This window comes from Haliaeetus leucocephalus, unplaced genomic scaffold (assembly GCF_000737465.1).
Source record: "Haliaeetus leucocephalus isolate CR32 unplaced genomic scaffold, Haliaeetus_leucocephalus-4.0 Scaffold992, whole genome shotgun sequence".
Lineage (NCBI taxonomy): Eukaryota > Metazoa > Chordata > Aves > Accipitriformes > Accipitridae > Haliaeetus > Haliaeetus leucocephalus.
Window position 1 is genome coordinate 3,100,660 of NW_010973428.1, and position 17,568 is coordinate 3,118,227.

The 17,568-nt window shown below is 39.0% G+C and overlaps 1 protein-coding gene across 2 annotated transcripts in view; it reads right to left on the minus strand.

Annotated features, from left to right (window-relative positions):
• The window catches only part of EPM2A (epilepsy, progressive myoclonus type 2A, Lafora disease (laforin)), a 57,827-nt gene that overhangs the window by 13,905 nt on the left and 26,354 nt on the right, over window positions 1-17,568 (minus strand). The window contains exons 3-5 of one of the 2 annotated variants that reach the window (XR_775437.1): window positions 5,801-6,042; window positions 4,074-4,377; window positions 1,947-1,986 (exon numbers count right to left, since the gene is read on the minus strand). Coding sequence is in view for 1 of the 2 variants with exons in the window: in XM_010584502.1 (XP_010582804.1) it covers window positions 4,097-4,377; window positions 5,801-6,042 (523 nt within the window). In the remaining variant the exon portion in view is untranslated. Of the gene's footprint in view, window positions 1-1,946; window positions 1,987-2,882; window positions 4,378-5,800; window positions 6,043-17,568 lie in introns of those variants that run through there. The other variant, XM_010584502.1, reaches the window with a different exon arrangement.

A 17,568-nucleotide genomic window follows, 5' to 3' on the forward strand; every position in this document is an offset into this window, starting at 1 on the left:
TTTCTTCATAGTTTTCTGTTGCACAGCCCCACTGTATTTTTTTAAAGCATTTTTTTTTTTAACTTTATCATTGGTTTGAAACCTCTCACTGCAATTTAATGATGAAGAAGAAAAGAAGCAAGAGGGTAATACAGTTATGGCAAATGTTTTTGACTACTTCAAATCAATTTTTTTTTCTCAATTACAGACCAGTAAAGTCAGTTGGTTTTATAAATCAGAATTCAAAAAGGCCATCACAGTAGGTAATGGAGCAAGTCTGACTTTTTGCATTCTTGTTTTAAATAGGGACTTTCTTACCTGCTCCTGCACGGCCTACAGCCTATCTTTTTCCTTTATCTTTGCCCCAGACAGCTTGGCTGGCAGTCTCAAGTTTTAATTGACCCTGGAGCAGAGACACTGTTTACACATGGTTTTGTACAGCACACACAACTCAGTTGCCAGGTGTGAGACTTTCCAACTACTCCAGAGTACAGCCTGGTATAAAGCCTGCAGTCCCAGCCACATCCAGAGCTTCACTGTGCTTGGTGCTGTACAAACAGAGAGGGAAGACCATAAATTTACAACCTAAGCAACTAGAGCAGACAAGTGCCAAAGGGACCAAAGATCGAAGTGTGAAATAACAAGTAAGGAGTAAGGGAGAAAGGAAGGTATTCAACAGTCGTGCCAGCCCAGTCTCCTTTCACCAGGCTGCATTGCCTACCTAAAAATGTCATGCAGAAGATTCTCATGAGTACTTTTGTGATGTCAAAAGGAAAAATATTCATGAAACTATAGCCCTCAAAGCCCAACCCATCTCTCAAGGGGCTGTGTTATTTATAAAATCACTTGTAAGAGTTAGGATTGCTTAGCTCCTTCATGTACATAGCCCTAGGAAAGAATATATGCTATTGTTTGGCCTAATAATGACACTGAGATACTCTAAGTACCTGGAGTTATAAATGTTTCCATTTCATGCAGCAAATTCTACTTTCTTCTTTAATTTAACAGAGGTAAAAACCTGGCTGTAACAGGGCAGAGAATACTGATGCTCACACCAGCAGAAAAGCATTTTCCCCAACTGATGCTTTTCAGTGATGAGTTATCAGAATTTTTCTACCTGGTTCCCATTATAGCGTGTGTATTATTTTGGCTTCTTGGCCCCACTTTAAAATAACCATTACTGTATATCTGTTTCTAGTTCTTTCTATAGAAGTTGTTCTTCTCTAAATTTTGTAGCACTTCTATGACTAAAATAGCAAGGAAATATACAAGTCTACAAACAAGAGACTGTCTTCATCCTTTCATTCAAATTGCATCAAGAGGCTACTCTGTGGAAAGAGCTAATGATCCAATCAGCATAAGAACATACTACAAATTGGAATGGTAATAGATAATCTCTTGATGTAGATTTATTGTGTAATTATACAGTTGGAGAAATGGAATATTTTTATATGATTGCTTTTTCTGTTGCTGTAGCCTTTTGCAAGTATCTCTAGCATTTAAATTCCTAGTTGCATTCAAAAGACAAGGCTTTGAATGAATGTTACTCAACAGGGTGGCCTTCAATGAGGCAGGCAGGAAGGTGGCAATGAGGAAAAAAAAATGCTACAAATAGGTACAAAGGGACTGCAAGCCATGGAATCTCTTTGCACTCTTTGTTAACATGATGTTGGCAAGTTGTTTTCATGCAGTTCATCGGCTAACGCAATCTATGTATGATATAGTCCCCCAGCAGTTCAGCAGACAAGCACACTGAAATGACCATAAGCAATGAATCAACCCCTTGCTGAAATGACAATAAACAACAATTAACAACCCCTTGCTAGGGCTTCCTTGAATCTGTGGCTTCTGTATAATTTGAATTCCTGCCCTACTCATGAAGCACCAGTCTGCTTCCATTGCCGCTATCATCAGAATTAGGAAATAACCGATACAGCACAGCTATACTTACTTAGTCATATACTTACTTGTTTGTGCCATGTTATGCACTGTTCAGTCCCAAGAACCCTGAAAGAGAAATATAGTTAGCTGTGAAAGAAGAACCAAACCCACAAGTACGTGTCCCAACATATATTACAAGTTGCATCTGATGGAAAGGACTGTCCGTCAGGGGTGCTTGGAAACACATTTTAATCTTGGGGTTTCGAATGTATCTCAACAGAAATGCAAAACTTAAGTGAGTTCTACTCTCTACTTCTTATGCCATCCTCTTCCTCCCAGCGCTTGATTTTGAGAGGCAAGCGGTAGCAAGAGCTCACCATTTTTATCTGAAACTGAGTCAAAACAAGGTAACTCCTGGGCGGTCAGCTGGAGCTCCGCGCCTTCGCATGAGAGCCCCACAGCCAGGCAGCAGCGCTGACACCCTCCCTCTGCTCTCTGCATCGGGCTAGGAGAAGAAACCCTTTTTTTGTCTTTGGAGGTACCAGAGGTGCCATATCATCCACACACCTTGGCTGTGCTGGTTTTTGAGATTTCCACCTCAACAGCCCATCAAAACTGACACAGCATAGCAGACAAGAAATGGGCTGTTACCATTAAAGTGTCTGGTCCCACCTCTATATAGAAATATCAGTCATGACCCTTTTTGCTACTCATGAATTGGGCACCAAAGACATATGACAAAATGGGCTGCTAGAATTGTCCTTATGTTTTTATTTAATGGAGAACTTATCCATTTTCTAAACAGGCAGTATCATTTCAAAAAATCAGACACAAAGTAATGATCAAAACCACACATAAAGAATAACTTAAATAAACATTTTTCCTTTTGAAGATGATTGAAGTATAGGATAAATAAAATATATTCTATTATTCTGGACAGTCTCTATAAACAGTTCATATCTAATTGTTTCTCGATTAAGTATTCAGATAATCAAAATACATCAACTAAAGTACTCTGGCACTGACTGGGTCTTTAGAGGAACAAGTTGGCTGGAAAAAAATGAGATTTCACTGAAGAATAAACCTATAGAAATTAGGTTTCTTATGTTTCTGCATCCTTAATCCTCTGTTCCTTAGGAAATATTTTCTCTCCCTTCTCTCTTGGACTTAACCTACAGCAAATTGGTTTTACCTTAGCAGGGCTGGAAGCTGTTGATGCCACTGCTTAGTTTAGCTAAGGGACTAAGCAGTGCTGGAGAACATTAGGAATCATCCACAAAGCCAACAGGGATAGCCCAGCATTAGCTTCAGTCGGTTAATCTACCATCTGTGAACACCCACACACTGCTTGCACAAGGAGAGACTTTTGCTATAGTGAAGAAATTAATCTAGGTCAACAACACAGAGGCTGTGGTGTCAATCATGTGCAGAGGCTTATCACATAGTTCCTATAGGTCCTGTTTTAGCCCAGTGGTTACTGCTGAGATTGACTTGGCACCTAGGGAGCCCACTGTACAGTGCTGCATGGACCAGAATGTATCTTTGACTTCGAGATCTCACAGCCTAGAATAGTGTAATAAATAGTAGTCCTTCCCTGCAACAGAGTAAGGCTGCAGTAAGTGGAGCTGTTTCCTCTCTTCATGCCACATCCCAGCATAACCCCAATGTCATAAAAGAATATAGTTGAAACTCATAATATTTAACATTAACTAGATAGGCAAAGAGAGCAAATTTTAGCTCACTGCATTAGACATTAGCTTTTTGTTTAAACACTTTAACGTACACTCCACCTAAAATAACTGAGCAGCTTTGACAATGATCAGCTCCAACCTAACCCGAACCTTAATCCAGTCAGCTTTTGTATCTGTTTTTCTGAGACGCCTTCTCTTTCTTGTCACTGAAATATTGCCAACTCTATTTCACCTCACATCTTATTTAGTGTCTACCCTAAAACCTCTAGTTCCTGTAGGCAAGTAGTTAAAAGAAAATCTTAGTTTCCCTTTGCAGAGTTTCTAGGTCTCATACTTGCAGCAAAAGGCTTGAAAACGTGAATCATAACAGCTTAAAGAAAGCAAATACAAAACCCTCAAAGGCAGTTTTTTAACAAAATTCTCACAACTTTTATGACAAGCTTATAATCTGAAGAGGAGAGGCAGGCGTCCGACTCATGATTTCCAAGTCCTTGGGGTTCAAATGTAAGGATTCCTCTTCACCTTCCTTTTCTGCTTCTGCTTTTCTACTCTTGTATTTTGCATGAAGAACGAAGATGCCCAAATTTCTGGTAGAAATCATCTTCAGCACGATTCAGAGCTTCCTCGTCTATGTAGACAGCTGGTCTCCGGGATGCCAAAAAGTACTGCACTTTCCGCAGGCTCCATCCCTTCACGTACTTCAGCCAGCCACTGACAGCAGCTGTAGACCTGCCAACGCCAGCGTTGCAATGAACGTAGACAGTGTGTCCATTCTCCAGTAGCCCGTGCAAGAGGCAGACAGCTTGCGGCAACATCTGTATTCTTCCTAAGGTCAAAAACAAGGCACGTTCATTTGCATTTGAGAAAGCTAGGTTCACAGTTGAGATTTTGTCTGTACAGCCTGATAAACCATGAATCATAATGGCAAACCTGACATAATTGGGGAGTTTTCTTTTTTTTTCTTTTTCTTTTTTTCAAATGACCTTCTACCCTAACTTTGTTTTTTCTTGCAACATAGATTCGGATCACACAAAATTTGTAAAACACCCCAAGTCTTCTCTAAATACACATTCTGATTAACATTGGATGTGTGTGGCATATTTGTTTTCACAGGAACTGAGACAAGTCAGCAAATTACATCAAATAGCACATCTTATATAGCATTAAAGTTAGCAGGCCAAAAATGAAATGGCTATTAGTACTAGAGGCTTGTGAAGCTACCTATGTACCACTGCTTTCCAAAACATTGTAGTGAAGGCCATTATGTCAATAATAAGGGAGGGAGGGAGAGCAGAAGAGTGTTTTCCTGTACAACTTAATAAGTTATGATTTAATTGTGTACTATGCATGTGGTTAAACAACACAGAACAGCCTTTCTCACTCCCAAAGGGATGAATATACCATATTTCCTGATGCCTTTCTCCCTGCTACCCTGGGAACTGAAGCTGCAAACATCAGAGCCTAACTTTTCCTCATGGCACAAATGAGCACTGACATTAAGCCCTTTCAAATCCCTTTTTTAACGTCTCCTGTCTTCCCCGATGTCCTATTACTGATATGACAGTTCTCTCTTTGTGGCAGCAATATTTCACTCTATTGAAAGCACTCTCTTCTGCTGGTAGGCCACTCACTTGAAAACATGCACACTTTCTAACCTACTGGCTGGAAACAAGATTTTGAACTGAGCATTGCAACGGAGGAATTAAAAATAATAATAATATATGCTACAACAGCAGGTGCCATGGGTATTCTAAATTAATTACAAATAATTATATAAATGACTCTATGAAGATTCATCAGACTGGGATACTATAGTTAAAGAAAAACTGTTTCTTGGGGGAAGGGAATAGCAGAGGCAGACATACAGCACTGTGTCTCCATTTTTAACCAGCAAGGAGGGCAAGCTGTCCTGCTGTGCAAGCTTGCAGTCTTCCACCTACACAGCATTTTCATTATGCAGGCTGAATTCAAGCTGAAAGCAAAAACAGTCAAGCAGTTATCAATGTCGGATGGCCTTAAACTCAAATACACATATACTGCCAGACGCAAAGTACTTTAGATGGCCTCTCTGCCTACAAGAAAACGTGAATAATTTGTTAGAGACAACACACAGAGAAATTATACCTTGTGTTAGCTATATTTTTACGCAAAATTTACACAGAAAAAAAAAACCAGTTACAAAAGTGACAGATTAGTAACTCAAACAGTTTGTTACTATTAATGTACTGCAAAAGCGGCCTGAGCATTACCTTCAGTGCTCATGTCTGGGGTTGGCATCCAGACATAGGCAAGACCTTCCTCTTTGTACAGTTTCATGAGGATTTCGGGGCTCATGGGTTCTGGGTAGCGGTTGCAGCCCCAGGAATTCTGAACAATGTCCCATTCGGTCTGGAAGTTCATCACAGCCGTAACACCCAGCTCGTGCTTCAGCTTCACGGTTACATGCTCCAGCTGCCGAGGGCAACTTCCTAGCCAGATGTTTGGCAGAATTCTAGCATTGAGAAAACATTGCAGTGGGATTGATTAAAATATCTTAACAAGGAAACTGCCAAGTTCAGTGGTGTTCCAGCTCCAACCTGCTTAGCACCATCACACGAACACTGCTAAGCGCAGCCTTTTCATGTCACACAGGAAGCAGCTTCTTATTTCATTACAGTTGAGTTGGTAATTTTTGATGCTGGGGATCAAGTTCCTAACCTACCGCAAAGAGCAGACAGTCTAAGAAAAAATTCACAGCATAATTAGTAGCACAGGTCTCTAAGGCATCCATCATTAAGCTTGCAGTAGAAGCTTACTAACATCACAGATTAGAATAAGACAACTCTGAAGCAATTTGCACAAAAAACCCCCCCAGATCTAAAAGATTCACATGATCCAGATCTGAATTACTTACTAATAAGTCAAACACATATAACTCTTCCAGCTTTGTAGCTACCACTATAATGAGGAAAGTAGACAGAAAAAAAAACCCAACTTAAACTACCCTTCTGTAAGGAAACTCAAAAATGAATGAGTGATTTTCTTCTCATTTTTCTCTGCTCTTGTGAGTCTAGTGAGAACCAAATGCAGAATTACAATACATGTCTAGCTTCCCTCAAGGCGCAAAGAACCAGAAATTTTGGAAGAAAACTCAAGAGATGTGTAAGATGGATAAACAACCATATTTCTGGTACTTATCTAAATCAAACTTTAAGACTTCTATGGTCATCACATTGTTAATTATCATAAAATTATTGTATGTCTCAACAGATTTTGACATAAATATAAACTGAATATTAAGAGGTTTGTTTTCAAATTAAGATATTTTAATCTGCACATGCAATTAAACTGATGGTATCTACAATGGATTATTTACATGCACAAATTATTAGTGATCTACTTTGATTTTTTTTGTTTGCATAAACTTCTATTTTGAACATGCAATCCACAAACTACACAAAATATCCCTGCAGTTGAACAAACAACTTTGCAAAAATTATTAACTGCAAAAAAATGAAGCCACTCTATGACAAAAGCAAGATCCTCAAAACCAAAATGTCTGCCACGCATTTCTTATGTTTTTTTTCCAATTTGAATCTCAGAGACAAATAAGAAAAGTTTTATGTTTATTCAGGAGCAGTTACTCCTATAAACAGCCCTTAAACCATCAGGTAGCTATTTCTATTCCACTATCACAGTCATAAGTACTTACTAGTATTTAATTAAGACCTGTAATTGATAGTGATTAAATCCTGCTATGTTATTACTGAAAGACTGTCAAAAAGAAAAATTCAAATCCAGGACCCACTTTTTATTATTGTTTCCTGTATTTCAGCTGCATCCACAGTGAGTTACATACCAGCCACACAAACACAGTCTTTGGCCTTAACAACCCCTGTTTCAGTGAGACAACACACTTGATCTCAGTATATGGTAACTGAGTCCAATTTAGACAAATGTGTTACATAGCAAATAGCCATTTCAACCGTGAGATTGTTTGAAGACATTTGATTTAGCTGATGTTTCACATCCATGTTCTGGTCTAGACTGCGGTGAGAGTATTTCCCATTGCTAGTAGAGAATGCATTTGTTCCTAAGCAGCAAGCAAGTTTAACCCAAAATTTCAGAAATTAAGATTCACACCTTTGTCACTTTTCTCACACTCCTGAATGCTACCTTATAAAGGAGAGAAGACATTGAAAGAAAGAAGTTCTAATACACAGGTTCTGGATTTCTTAAGCTACAAATTGAATTCAGTTCACATATTAAGAAATATCAATACTTGGTCAACACTGGATTCCACAGCAACCTGAAGGAAATGCAATAAAGCGCAACAATTGTGTATTACCATTATGTTCAAGGCACAATCCCACATAGTGCTACAGGAAGGGAGCTTCTCAAAACTACCCAAAATCCAGCATAACCAGCTCGAGCATTCCCACTGGCCAGAGGGGTTTGCGAAGGTCCACGGCAACAATTGCTTCACTGCCCCACTTCCCATGTGCCAGCCCCACAGCAAACCCCAACCTAACCTGAAAGGGTGGCCGCTGTCAGACTTCTGCCACAGGAATCCGCTGCAATGATTACAGCATTTCAAGGTGGCGAATGTAAGAGAAAGTGCCCTGACAGACGCTGATGAATGGCTGGAGATGAGCAATGCCCACAAAACTCCATAGCCGGAAAAGAAAAGTGGCAATATCACTAATACCTTGTGACAGCATGAGGATATTCTTTCAAGAACAAGAACATTAGCATCCTTCCTTCATGAGCTTTCCTGGAGACTCATGCATATGTAATTCTCTCGATATTTTGGGAAACATCTAATACAATAAGTTACCTTGACAGCAGAGCAAAACTGTGTTTTCTAGCATTTGATTGAATCAGGAATGACTGAAGTGTTCCTGAGGTAAATAAAACTCTGGGTAGTCCTCTTGCTTACAGAGAAATCAATACTTTATAATTTTTTCCCCCATGATTATTTAGTGGGCAAACATCACAGCTGCGCTACCTACAAGAGCACTGGGATATACATCATTTGTTTATTTTGTTCTTGTAGCCTAAAGGGTCTTGTCCATGACAAGACCTCCTGTATTGCACAATAATAATTGCATTTACAGAACAACTGGATGGGTTTACCAAGTTTTTATCACTGTCTTTCCCTGTAATTAACCAAACTAGTGGTGGCATTCAGAGAATGACCAAAACAACATATTTAGGACAGCCAATACTTGTGAACTATTTTTCTAATCAGGTCCTAGATTTTAGCCTTTGAGAGGATCAAGCTGCAGCCTTGACCTTGGTCTTCAAGCCCCTTATTTACCCACCTCCAAATAACTGTAATGTCTTGGTCTTACCAGACAAGACTTAACCACTCTTTTACTGGGAAAACACTCCATGCAGAAAACAGTACTGCAGAGCTGTCTTATTGGCCAATTTACATCAAAGTTCTGGGATAATTCTACTGCATAGTACCTATATTTCCATTTGCCTTTATCTGGTTCATACCTTGACTTTGTCTTACATCAGAAGGAAAGAATGAAAGGGTCAGTGCACACGCGAGTACAGAAACTGACAGCGAGTTTAGCAGCTGTATTTTATATATTGATTTTTGAGAGCCCTACTGAGGGCTTAATTATGCTGAGGACCAGGGAAACGTACATATTAAACAAAGCAGGAATGTGGTAATTTCATTTTTACATCTTTCCTTAATAATGTGACTTTTAGTTTTCCTTTTCCAGTGTGGCCTTTCTTCTTTAAGTTGCCACTGTACTTCAGTAGGTAGCTAGATTTTAGCCACAAGACTGTTTGGCATGAGAAAGAGACCTCTTTTACTTCCCCCTCTCAATTGTCATGTAATAGTGCTCTGAGCTCTCTGACAGCTGCTGCCTTCCAGCTCACATGTGGTTGTTTTCCAGCAGCAGCTTAAGTGATGCCTAAATACAGTTCAAAAAACATTTAGGGATTATGTGTGATCAATAAACCTATAATCTTTCCAGCCATTAACCCCTGTCATATTCCCCAAATATCACAACAGGATGGTGTTCTAACAAAATTCTACTTAGAATTCTGCTTTAAGATAAAAATGGCACTTTTTCATTGCACATGTTAACTCCCTGTGTTACTAAGGACAGTAACCCATGCTTGGTCCCAGAAGACATGGTCGATTCAGTCAGAGGCAGTTTATCAATGAAGAAATCACCTAGAGTAACATGAAAAATATTCAGCTAACTTCTGAGATTAAGACTTGTAGATTGTCTAAAAGCCCTTTAAAGCTACTTTCTGCGAAGTTACTTTCCACACACCCTATGCTTCAGTTCTCCATTAGTAATATGGAGATAATGTTTATCTAGCTTAAGGGGACTTTGGGGGATTAAATGAATGAATGAATGTGAGAAGCTTGAATTTGTAGTAACAAGGACTAAATGTTAGGCAGGTGTCTGCTCAGTTTACTTGATTTACGAGCCCAGACTGAAGGCTGATGTGTTAAAAACCTGCCGTTTCACTTGTAAACTGAGAAAATCAACAACGATTTATCATTACCAGGGAATAAATATGGAACACCCTGAAATCACTTGTATGGTTATTTTCCAGCTGTCATCACACTTAAATTATTTTTAATGATGCAGATATATATTGCACTTGGTTGCTTCCCCCCAGGACCCTGCACAGCCTAGATTAAATTATAACAATTCACTATGAATGCATCTGAAACAACAAACGCATTCCATTTAATCAATGCATATGCAAATAGTCTTCCCATCTTTAAGGAGCAAATGAGTCTGAGGCAATGAAAGATTAGCATTCTGGTACTTTTGTTTTTATTGGTGCAGATTGTAATTTTCAGGCTAGAGGAAATGTTCCCAAAGCGTGATGCACTGTACGTTTCAGTCTGAGACCTCCACAGACAGTACAAACCCAACCCAGCAACTGTAGCTGTAGGGATCTGATTCACAGGGAGGGTGACTTGCCCTTGGGGAAGATACCAGGTTACTGCATCGGGTGGTCAGCTCCTCCTCCAGATGTCTACCCTGCTTTTTAGGCAGCTCCTGTGTTACTTTTGTTGATAATGGTTTAAGGCAAATGGGCAACAAATTTAAATTTCTTTAAAATGCTGAGCTGTAAGCTGGGATGACTCAGGTACTGTTTCCACATCTGTTCAATCATCAGTGTACTAGGAGCAGGCATCTTACAATCTCTCCTAAAGTCAGTCAACCCTTCCGAGGAGTCACAGTTCTTGCAGAAAAGGGTAGGATTCAAGCCTTTGGGGAACACGTTTCATCAGAACGTCTATCAGGTACAGTATTTCAGATGTCCTTTTATCCCTATAGCTGCCAGCTTTAATCAAGAAAGAGGACTTTGCCAAACTAAGGGAAAATACTCAGGTATTTTTCATTGGTTATTGGCAACAGAGTGATCCATCAACCGTGCCATTTGTTTATATCAGTAATATTTTTGACCAAGGTCCAGTGCATTATTTTAAATGAAAAGTGATGGATTGATTCATCCTTCAGCACCAGGTTAAGATGTAGCCTGATGTTGAAGCTTGTAATTCACTTCAGTTGTCTGCACCAGTCTTCCTTAGATCCCGCTAAGCATCTGATGACAGCAAGGTTAAGTGCTAATTTATACATATAACAAGACAGAGCAATTCAGCTGAAATGACAAACAAAATAATGATTAAATCAGCTGTGTCCCTTTATGATGAGGGTGGTGAAACACTGGCACAGGTACAGGTACAGAGAGGTGGTAGATGCCCCATCCCTGGAAACATTCAAGGTCAGGCTGGACGGGGCTCTGAGCAACCTGATCTAACTGCAGATGTCCCTGCCCATGGCAGGGGGGTTGGACTAGATGAGCTTTAAAGGTCCCTTCCAACCCAAACTATTCTATGATGCTGTGATTCTATTTCCTAAAGGTGTAGCATGCAACTGCAGCTATGTGTAACTTGCAGCAATATTTATCCTGCATTCCCAGAAGAGCAACATATATAATTCAATCTATTTACCCCCAGCATTTTATGATGCTTATATGCATACGAAGTGTTTTTTGTACTGATGTAGTGCTATTACCCTGACACCACTACAAGCAAGCAGCCCAAGGGGATTGTAGGCCTGAAGTACAACTCAGTTAGAGATGTTTTTTTGCAGCACTGTAACTACTGGAGACTGGTTCCAATTATAGCACATTCCTATTTCCTCACCTGATGGCACTGGAGCAGGAACTTGTTCAGAATTTTTTTATAAGTTGGATTTTTAATGGAAAATGATCTGTCTGAACCAAAGGCTTGCATTGAAACTTTCTACTTTTAACCAAATTTAAACTACTTCGAAGACCAAATGTCTGATAAGAAATAAAGGGAGACAGGGGGATGGCAGCAGAAAACTCCTGCCTCTCTTTCTCTTGTTTGACACAAAAGAGATTTCCAAAAGTATTGCTTTGGGCATATTCAAAATGAGAATATAGGAAATCCTACCAGATGTAGCTGAGATGCTCTTTTGTCTTTTCTCTACCCTCTGCCTTGTGACAAGGCACATCACTTTAAATGGTGATACCACTGAATTATGATGACCCAGAACTATCATCCTGTATGTGCTCCTTCTTTTGCCATCAGCATCCTTTTAACAATATATAGCAGCTTATTCTTAGGTACATGCATGCCTTCCCTGAAGTACCAAACTAGACATCTCTCCTCTGGGCCTTCCTTGTTCTTTTCTCCTGAAGCTGTGACAGTGAAAATACTAAGAACACTTGCTAGAAATCAGATGACGTTCCTGTACCTTTGTCAGAGCAACCTAGAAACATGACTTAGATTGCTATCTAATGTCCCGAAATGCGTTTACAGAGACAGATTTTCAAATGACCAAATTCTGCTCTCCAGTGGAAGATCTGAACACTTTCAAATATTGCTTGATATGTAGAAAGCACACTGATGACTATCCTCACCTTCAGAAATATTTTCCTAATGTCCAATATGAATAGTGCAGTCACAGGTCACAGTGACATCTTCTTGTCTCCATAATGGACACAAAGAACAGATTATTCCCTTCCACTCCGCAAAATCCTTTTACCTATCTGAAAATAACTAACGTACACCCCCACAGCCTTGTATTCTTCACACACACACACACACACACATTGCTTGTCATATATTCAAAGCATCTGATTATTCTTGTTTGCCTTTGGACTCTCCAGCTGGTCAACATCTTTCTTAAGATGTTATGCCCAGTGCTGGAAAGAGATCTTACCGTTTCTGTGAAGAACTGAAGAATAGTTACTTCTTGTGCCTCAAAGGCTATATCCCTCTTTATAGTTCCCTGACTGTCCTTTTACAGCATGACACTGTTGACCTATATTCAACATGGAACTCTGTTTTCAAGTTAAGATCTCTCACAAGAGACAAGTCTACTCAAGGAGAGAGTAAAATCTACCCCAAACAGAATTAAAGATTTTATTAGTTACAACTGCCAGTGGTACCAAATAAAACTAAATGAATATGTAGCAAAGGAGCAGATGAGATTCACAGTTGATGAATGCATCTCAGTAATATATCTTAGAATAAATAATCTCAGCCACTCACACACATCACTGGGTTTTAAGCTGACTATAATAAATTAGAAAGGGAAACAGTACATGCTTGCAGAAATGCTGGGTGAAAGTGTTGCTTTATAGAGAGGTCAAAGTGGTAATATTAGTCTGCACAAAAAAGTGAACTGAAAATAACAGAAAATTTATAGTAACCCTCTAAAAATCATTGATCCCGTTCTGTGAACTCAAACTTTGAACTTTCTATTAACTATTTTATTCTATCAAAAAAGATACAGTAAAACGAAAACATTTCAAATACAGATACTAGCTATTTCTTGCGAAAATACTTTCATATGAGGGCAGACTATGAATTGAACATTTTTAAGAGGGAATTGGATGACTGCTTAAAGATAAAATATATGGGAGGGGGAAATAAACTGGGTCTATCTACATAAAACAGGTAAAGAATCTCAACTTCCATATAGTTTCACCTATAAAGCAGCTACCAAGAGATGAGAAAAATGGCAGATTTTTTTAATCTTTTTTTTTTATTCTTGCATCTTCATCCAAAATACTGACAACATAAGCAGATATTAAAACAGCAGGGTCCCTGGATTGGTCTTGTACAAGAATTCTGGTTTCATTACATTCTCTTTAAATAAAGGACAGAGAGATCTCTCAGCAAAATGCCTCCTTGCCAATGAAATAATAATGTAGAACGGAGGGGTTACGACACTGACATTTCATTGCACAGGGCACGTGGGTAAATGGCTGTGGTCTTAATCTCTTCTCCTGCTGACTTACTGATAAAGTCTCCTTGCAGAAGACAAGCTGATGGAGGCTTTGTGATGAGAGGCTTGACTTAAGTAGGATTGACTGAACACAGTCTGATACACTCAATTGCCCAGCACGCAGACAAGCACAAAGGGCCAGAGTAGGAGAGCAAGGTTTGATGATACTATGGTCTAACTCACAGAACACCAAGATCTAATAGCCAGGCTTAATAAGATCACTTTTATCAATAAAGATTAAATAAATAGCCATAACCTTAGCAGAAGTCATCAGAGAAAAGTGTTGATTAATGATAAAACTATATCCTACTGAAACAACAAGGCTGCAGACCTTGTAAAAACTACTTATATTTTTGAACAAGAAATTGCTTTTACCTAACTGCCAAGTGTAGAAGGAGCACAAGTCATTGCTTATAAATTTGTTCTGCTTTACCACTGAAAGAGTGCAGTTTATTGTGAAGTTAAGAATTTTACCTCAGGGCTTTAAATGAGGAGAATTAAATAGACTCCAATGTAGTTCCAAGGTGGTTTTTTTTCTTCTTCTACTTATTTGGCACTGTGATGAAAAGTAATTAAGCTCTGGCAAATTTCCTTCTTAGATGTAATTTGGACTACTTATCTAGCCTCTCACATGGGAGCAGACTTGGCAACTAAAAAGAAACACCTGCTTTTATCACTTTAGAACAACACTTTGTCAGCTTAGCAATATGCAAAGTTTCTCAAGCCCTTGAATTTTGAGTGTTATGCTTAATAGTATCTTATTTATTCCATGTTCTCAAATTTATGCATGAATGTGGCATCAAACTACCTCATTTGCTGATATGCAGAGCAAATAAGCCATTAAGATTTGACCTCAAGCTGACAATGAGCTAAAATGAAAACAGGTAAGAATAATATCAAACTGGTAACTGAAATATAAGGTTACCCAGACATTCAGCTACAAAGCAGTTCCAGTAGTACAGTGCCCTCAGCTTCTGCTGTCTTAGAAGGAGATTTCCGTCGCATCAGCTTGATGGCACAAAAGGGCTTGGTTGTCCCCCTTCACCCATCAATCTGCATTTACAGCAGGTGTTATGATGCACTCTTCAGGTTATGAGACAAGGAGCAATCATGCTAATCCCTGAGCACACCACAGCTCTCCTCCTCATTCATAACCTTCTGGTGGATGCTGACCCTGGGGAGGCCTGTAGGCTATGTCTGCTTTAGGGATTGTCCTTGCTTTGAGTGCACGAGGGATGCAGGATAAGAAGGATCCACATGAGTAGAATTAAAGTCAATCACATAAGAGAAGTTCGTCTAGATGGATCCACAAAGCTTTCTGTTTATGGCCCATTTTCCCCTTCCACAGCAATCTCAAACATTCCCTTACAAGGAGCATAAGAGCTTTATTAGAAGAAACTCACAAAAACATCTCATACGGACAGCTGCAGAGATCAAGGGCATTTCTAATCCAATACCCTGCCACAGCAGGGAACGTATTTGATGAAAACACCTAGACAACTGGGAAGTAAACCACATCCTATGCTGTAAAAATGACAATAATGCTTGGATAAATAAGCAGTAGCACTATGGCTGAGAATCACAAAATAATCCTTCTGTTGTATTCAGTACTGGTAGACCGTCATCAGGAGGAATGGGAAGAAGGAAGAGAAACACCTGGAAAGCCCTGCAGAGAGTACCAGAACAATGAGAGATCTAGAAGACGAGTTTTCAGAGAAAAGACTGAAAGAACCAAGGGTTAATATCAAAATGAAAATTTGAAGTTCCAACCTCAGCCACTCCGTAATTCTGGGAAAAAGGATAGGAGTTTCCAAGCATATACGAGATGGCTATAAAGGGGCAGGATACTAATTTGTTCTCCAAGTCTGCTGTGGAGAGGACAAGAAATGAACTTAAATTGTGCTAGGGAGACTTAAATTGAGATTAGGAAAGCTTTTTAATGGTGGAAATAGTGAGGTAATTGAATGGAAGAGTAACAGGGCTGTAGAGTCTCATCACTGAGATGAGATCATATTTAAGATCAGGCTGGATAAACCTAGAATGATTTAAATGTAATTGAGACTAAGTTACAGCAAGGAAATGGACAGGATGCTTTCTGAGGTCTCTTTGAGCCAATGATCTATGATACTATAATCATAAACTTTAATTTTCATCTCTGGGATCACTACCTATACTAATTTATCAAGCTTCACCTTGAAATAATTTAGGTTCCTTGTCCTCCCTGCCCTATTTGAAAGGTCATTCCAGATTCAGACATCATTCCTCTGATGTCAGAAACCTTGTTCTAATTTACATTCTAAATTCATTCAGAAGCAATTCATATCCATTTGATCTTAAAGCAGGTTCAATTTCAATAATTCTTCTTCCTCCTTTGTACTAATTCCTGAATGTCTTTTACAAATAGTAATATATCCTCTTTCCCAGTCTTCATTTAACTATGGTGTCTATCTATCTCAGACACCAGAAGTAGTCAAGCTATGGTAGCACAGAGCTCCTTGCAAGCCAATTTATTTTGCTCCAACTCCAGCATCATAAAAGCTACACAGCCTGTGGAAAATGCCCTCACTCATTCCAAGTTAGCTCACGTATCTCTGCTTTTCCTCGGTTTGTGATGAAGGCATATCTAGGAACGCCTGACAGAAACAAAAAAAGAATGTTACTTCATTTTGTATTTTAAATAGGTTTGTGTGATAAAGGCATATCTAGGAACCCCTGACACAGAAACAAAAAAAGAATGTTGCATCATTTTGTATTTTAAATAGGTTTGCAAAACCAAATTTGCTATTCCCATTCCTCCTGTGATACAGAGAGGATGTAAAGTTCTCCTAGCAAGAAACCTTGGGGATTCTTTTTGTGGGATATTTCCCGACCATAAAGTTCCTGTGAAGAAGGCAATACAAAAGAGGCAGTGTATCCCCATTAATGGGGATTGCACCATGACCACAAAGGTCAATTACTGATAGATGAGATAAACCAGCCTGATACAGCTGATCTCTTCCATGCCAGGATGAGAACATGTTTTAGACTTGTCCCCGCCTTGGGAAGTGGAAGTGCAAAAGGCATTGTAAACCATCTTTGTTCTTCTGACACAATAACAGATCAAATTTACCTAATTTTGTCTCTAGGATAAGTGTGCATGTTCCAATAAATTCAATGGAATTGCTCTCTTTAAGCTTGCAGTACATTTGGATCTATACAGGGGAAAAAAACCCCACACTAAACTTTTCTCCTCTCTCATTCACCTCACTCCATTAAAAAGCTTAAAGCCAATGAATTTATATCTTACACATTTTTTATAATCTATTTTATCTCTACTCTAGATATGATCTGAAATAACTTGGTCACACAAGACTTTATGTACATGGCCAGAACTAAATTGTGGAAGATAAAATTTTATCCTCCCTGTATTCAAAGTGAAATATCTTATGTCATATTTCACTACATATTTCTACTGTGAAGGTAAGAAAGTAATCATTCATAAGCACACCAATACCTTGTGGGACAGGCTGTCCAGATCTAGCCTTATAGGATTTAGTCAGATCTTATTTCCAAACATACTTGCAAGGTTTCTACTGAGGCCTGAGGAACACACTGCATGCAGCAGAAAGCAGGATTTGCCTTTGTAGGGAATGACTCTTCTCGTACTTCCATTTGTATAAACATTATCTGAAGCAAACTATGTGCCAATTACAAAAAATACAGCCTGAGAAGAGAATCAGGTT